The sequence below is a fragment of the Egretta garzetta genome, unplaced genomic scaffold, assembly GCF_000687185.1.
Source record: "Egretta garzetta isolate BGI_Z169 unplaced genomic scaffold, ASM68718v1 scaffold213, whole genome shotgun sequence".
Taxonomy (NCBI): domain Eukaryota; kingdom Metazoa; phylum Chordata; class Aves; order Pelecaniformes; family Ardeidae; genus Egretta; species Egretta garzetta.
The window spans coordinates 1,731,555-1,737,653 of NW_009259242.1; the positions used below are offsets into that span (position 1 = coordinate 1,731,555).

Genomic DNA, 6,099 nt, shown 5'->3' on the forward strand with positions numbered 1-6,099 from the left:
TACTTCAAGTGTATTTTGATAGTAAATTAGGGCAAAAATGGCTGCATTTTATACCTCTCTATAGAAGAGAGACACCAAGTCAGAGACAGTATTTGAGTCCTTTTGGAAGTTGTGAGTTACTCTGGGGGCTTGCGGGAACTGGCCTTTGTAAAGCAGGTCAGCCTTTTTATTTTATGGCTTTTATTCAGTATCACTCTTGCTTACCAGGGCATACAGAGAGTGGATTATTGCTTCTCCTGTATCCTCTTAACTGCCTTGAAGGATGATCTGAATTGCCTCCCAATTCTTCTTTTGCCAGGGTGGTGAAATCCAGGACTGTGCCTACTTGGACAGCGAAAGCGCCTACAGCGAGTTGGAGCTCTTTCCTGATGACGACGCAATGACTCTAGCACAGCAAGAGGTTCATCATGAGTCTGACATGGACAGTGCTATTGAGAGTGCCCAGAGCTCGGAGGCCTCTGACGTGTGTCGGAGTGAGGAGAAGGACGGTGTGCTTGGTGGCTTGTTTCTGCCCGGTGACAAGTGAGTGGTGGTTTTGCCCTGTGGCAGCCCTGTTTTGACGCATGTACAAAAGGCCCAGGGAGGAAGGAGCCTTTATGTGACTAATCCCTACTGGGGGAGGCTGAGGATGCCTGAAGGATTCAGAAAGTTAATATCCATTTAGAATATAAGGGAGACGGAAGTCCAGGTCCTCTAAGTGGCTTAGACACTCTCAGCCTAGGCTCCTTCTGGCATGTTCTGTGAGCACTCATGGGACCTGCATGTTGTGTGTTGAAGTGAAAGTGTTGGGTCTTCCCAAAAGGGGTCATTGGCATCCCCCAAACTGGGATCTTCTGTGTTCCCATAACCTTTATATGCTGGAATTAAAACAAATACTTCCTGCAAAGCAGTGCAATATGGGGAATACTGCTTTAGCCTTTTGTACATCTAGTTATCTGAGGATGTGGACTCTGCAGATTTGTTTTCTAACTCCATGTACCAAGTTAATTCTGTGTGTTTCTAATTTTCCATAACTTTTAGTGTACAACAGTAACTTCTGTTTAACACGGTGTGTCCTGGCATCTGCGTGCGTAACCATAGTTTGATGTTAACACAAGAGTGTCTCCGTAATCCTAACTTGACTCTTTCCAGGCATGTACCTGGGGGGTGTTAGTAAAAGCAGACTGAGGGAAAGGGACCCAACTTTAATCCTGCTTTGAGATGAGTTAATGCAGTACTACAGGACAGAACTCAGCTGGGGCTTGCTTTATAAGCCTCTTCCCTATTTTTGGTTTGTCATCTTGGTCTGTGCCTCTTGAGCTTCTTTCATTGCTAAGGCAGCCTTCCTTCTCTCTCCTGGGCCTCCTTAGGTGCTCTCTGTGTGCTCTCTGTGCAGCCTCATTCTTGCTCCCCTCCTGAATTTCTCAGCTAGCTCAGATCTGTCCTTCTCCCACTGGCCCAAGCAATCCCATAGACTTTATCAAGATAATTCTAGTTTTCATCAGCTCTTTATCAAACTTGTCTCCTTGCCTTACTTCTTCAAAGTACCCATCCTTGTGGTAATTGACTTTTACACATACTGCGTTTTAAATGCCTATCTTTCCTCCCAGCTGTGCCATTCAGGCTCTTGTGAGGGGCCAGGGGGAGGCATTGTGCATCATGTACCCCCCTTCAAGGAGGGGAAGGAACTACTAACAGCTACTGTGCTACTCCTAATGGATCCTGGTTTATCCTCTGAGGCCTCCTCAGCTTTGATAAATCTGTGGGAAGGCACTTGGGAAGCTTCGTGCTTTTATGTTAAAAGACACGATAGAGATTTTTGCCTTGGCCAAATCACAATACCTGCTTGTTGAAGAAGCAGGTGGGTTGCGTATCAGATGTCTCAGCCCTCTGTGAAGTCCTGTGCTGAAGAACAGGAAATAGCTTTTAAAAAGCCCCCAAATGGAAAGCTTCCTTCAGAAAGCACTAAAATGGGGAAAAACAGCTGCTTTTAGCAACTGCCTTGAAATCAGCTGTGATTCCTAGACAGTTTCCAACTTGAGGTTGCTTGCTTATGAGTTCAGGATCTACCCTGAGTGCGGACTGTTTGAACCCAAGCAGATTAAAGTTTGGCAAAGCTTATGAATTAAAAGTTTTAAGCAACCGTTACCAGGCGGGCCCAGCAGTTGTGATTTTGCATAACTGTCATAAGAGAAACTTAGCCAGGCAATGCATGAGGGATAAGGCTGCTGAACTCCATTCTGTTGGCCAGTGCTGGTGTTCCAGGGCTGTTGTGCTGGAGAGTGGATTTTATGGACAAGTATACATTATCATCCCAACTGAGGACTGGTCATTTACTTCCGTCCCTGGTGGAAGTGTTACGAGGAGCTTCTTCCTAAACTGACTTGGTGTAACAACACTGAGATGGAAACAGCAGTTGCAGTTACACAGATTATAGTTGCCCAAAAATTTACCAATACACAATATGTCTGTGGCACAGCAGCTCTTTACGAGTAGATATTAGTGTGATATGTTGAGCTTCTCACTAATCCTTCTCCAGCCAAGGAGCCTTGTATTTCTAGTATGAGTATTCCTATCTTCATGATCTTTGTCCTTTAATAGTGTGCCAGGCTCGACTTGCCCTAATTTCTGTTAACATGAATTAGATAAGTGAATTGTGGGTTATAAATGGATCTCGTCAAAACAAGAGAAACAAAAGAGCATACATCTGAAACGTTGGCAGGCTTCCTTTTCTACTAATTGCTTTTGAAGAGAAGGGATATGCAAATAATGCTTGCACCATCCGCCAGAGGAGCACTGTTGCATCTCTTGTTTACAGCTCACAAGTGTAATACTACAGGAAGAGGAATCTCCCTGTCTCTGAGAGTGCAGGGCATGGGTAAGAGGCTCAAGGTAGACTCAAAAGAAGCCTAGGAGGCAATATTGTTGAGCTTCTGGTGAACAACAGGGAGCTACTGTCCCCTACAGCTCAGCCGGTGGAGTGATATGAGCACCATGCACTGAAGGAAAGGGAGTGAAAAACTTAACCCAATCTGCACAAAGCATCATCAGATTGAATCAGTGCCTTGTCTGTATTGCAGAGAGGCGCTGGATTCTGCTTTGTAGTAGGAACAGTAACATGCCGAGCAACTCCAGGGTTTCACAAGCGGAGCACGTATTTTGGGCCTTAGATGCACATTTTCTGTAGGGAGAAGTTTGTTTATAAGAACTTGTATGTGAATTTACTGGCTCATCTGTTTGAATGCCTTACTGGGGTGGGAGCTGAGCAAACCTGTGTAAAATATCTGCCTCTGCAACATAGCACACAGCATGACTGCAGGGTGGTCTGGACTCTGGGCAGGAGAACCACCCTGTACCCTCTGCAGCAAACATGCTCCATTGTATGAGATGTGATGTGCTCAAAACTACTCTGCCAGCTGCTTTCCTGTGGTGCCTGGCTCTGCTGATCTGTTTGCCTATATGTCTGCTTTCTTGGAGGTCACAGGGTCCTGCCATTCCCTACCCGTTTGGCATTATCTTAGGTACTTCTCTGGTAGTAAAGCACGCTTTTCTCATGGTCCATATCTCCTCTGAAAGACATATTTTGTCATGATGGAAGGAAGGGAAAGAACTCGGCCTCCATTAGGTCACATCTGTAGCATTCATGACTCTCTGGCACATGGTGAGCTGAAGTTTGTTTCTGGCCACACAAGAGAGTGGCTGGAGCTCATGGGCTGTGGGAGAGGGTTTATGGGGATTACTGGGAAACTCTGATTGTGGAATAGAGCGACAGACTCTGTCTTGCATGTGTTCCTCTCACTCCCATGCATTTCAGAGTTGTCTGCACAGTTCCTGCATTCAGAGCAGAAGTCTCATAAGCAGCAGTCTTCACCACCATGTGGAAACGATGGCTGAGGATTGTCAAGGTGTGCTCTTTAAAGTGAAATGGTTTGTGTTGATCCAAACTCATCTTACAGGTAGCTTGTTTGTAGATTCTCATGCTCTTGTCTTTCAAGGCACTATGTCAAATGCACATCTGATGTGTTTAGCACTTCAGTTTTTTAGCACAAAGTAAGTGGGTTATAACTTCAACTGAGGGAACAAGCTGTAAAGGTGGAAGATTCCATGTGAGGTGAGATGCTATCAAAGTTGGCCTTCGAGATGTTTTGACCTCTTGTTTCAGGTCAAGTCCTCACAACCCTTCTGCAGCATCTGACCTCTCAACTTATTCCACCGCCTCTCTGATCAGTAATGAAGAACAGTTTGAAGACTATGGGGAAGGAGATGATGTGGATTTTACTCCCAGTAGCCCATGCCCTGATGATGAGACCAGAACCAACGCCTACTCTGACCTTGGCTCATCTGTATCTTCCAGGTTGCTCCTTATTCATTAACAAAGAATTTTTCAATTTTGTTCTTTTCTGAGTATGGGTGACCATACCAGAGTTTACACTGGTTACATAGACTCACCTTAAAAGCAAAATGTTATCAGTTCGTATTCTGCCCTGCAATTGACAGACTGCATTTAATAATAAGAGCTATAGCAAGTATGTTGTTTCTGATAACTTCTGTTGGGTTCTGTTGAAATAACTGGGCTGTTTTGCATGTAGAGATTTCTTTCTATTGCAGACAGCAGATTTCATAGTTAGGGGCTAGTATTGGAAGTTACCTGCTGCAAGCTGGAAACCAGCTTAGCACTATGTACCAGCCCTGATACAGTGGAGAGAGGACCTGCAAGAGAGCTGCTCCTCTTCAGTGTTCTGATACTACAAATCCTTAGCACTAACCTGTAAGGTGAAGTGCTGTATACAGACAGGGGGTTGTTTGAAACAAGCATCCATATTGACACTGAACATCTTGGAGAACATAAGCAAATAGCTGCTGTCTGTTAGGAGCTGGAAACACCTCTACAGCCCATCGGTGTCCTGGATGTGACCTCAGCCTCTGTAGCTCTTACGTCCTGTGACCAAGTCAGCTGCTGATTTTAAAATCCCCAAGCAAGGGAATGGGCGAGCAGGTTTTGGGAAGTGTTGAGCATGAAGATGCTCTAGGATTGGTCTGCTTGGATCAATAGCACGTGAAGGTCTTGTGCTTCATTGCTAACAGAGGACAAGCTCTCTGCATCCCCATTCTTCATGCAATCCCCATATGCTATCCTCTGTTTCAAGCACTTCTGCAATACAACCTTGCCACCTCTGTCATGCATGCAGAGCCAGCACCCCTCTCCACTACCCCTTCGTGATGATGACTTGTGTCTTTCATCCCCTATTTCCTCAGGTTTATGCAGCCCTTTCCATTCCCATTCCCGGGACTCTGTGCACTTCATGCCATGACTGCTCTCTTTTATTTGAGTTTATTTTCTGTTTATCATGCCAAGAGCTGCTGTTACCTCTTCTTTAGACCCACGTCTGCTCTCCCTTCCTCTTCATTCTAGGGTTCCTTCCATCCTACCATCTGAGGGGGTTTGTGTGACTACTTCTTACCAGACTGCTCTGGTTTTCATCTTGCTGTCTTTCTCTTGGAGAAGAGACTTTTCAGGTTGCATGCCAAGCTCTAGTGGGAAGATGGGCAAGATAAGAGGGGGATATTGCTGAGGTGGAACATACTGATGTGGCTGCTTTTGCTACATGGATCACATGGACTCTGTATACCTTGTGCTATTCTTCCAGTCACCCAAACTGATTCTTTTCACTGACACCCAGAACATGTGCTCTATAAAGCCTCAACTCAGACAGGTAGACTTGCCCTATGACTAGCATTCTCTGTCATCACCTCTGAGTTAAAAGAACCGCAGTTAGAAGTGCTTCCCCAAGTTCCTTGTCTGTGATTCTGACACACAGACATGCAGTCAGGAGGAAAAAATCTGTTGTGAGTTGGTTACTATAGCCAGTAACATCTCTCCTTTCCTGCAAACAGTGCTGGCCAAACACCCCGAAAAATGAGGCATGTTTATAACAGCGAGTTACTGGATGTTTACTGCTCACAGTGCTGCAAAAAGATAAATCTACTCAACGATTTGGAAGCCAGGCTGAGAAACTTGAAAGCAAACAGGTAAGCAGCCTATTGCACTGCTTTTAGCAACGCCCCCTTGAAATGGGACTAGGTAGTAGCAGGAGGAGAGGAAGAATGAACCCTCTCTTT

The 6,099-nt window shown here is 45.3% G+C and overlaps 1 protein-coding gene across 1 annotated transcript in view; it reads left to right on the forward strand.

Moving 5' to 3' along the window:
- The first annotated feature begins 302 nt into the window (after nt 1–302).
- The window catches only part of RAB11FIP4 (RAB11 family interacting protein 4), a 21,151-nt gene continuing 15,354 nt past the window's right edge, over nt 303–6,099 (forward strand). The window contains exons 1-2 of the mRNA XM_035891629.1: nt 303–522; nt 5,875–6,009. Coding sequence (XP_035747522.1) covers nt 380–522; nt 5,875–6,009 — 278 coding nt within the window. The 5' untranslated portion in view covers nt 303–379. The remainder of the gene's footprint in view (nt 523–5,874; nt 6,010–6,099) is intronic.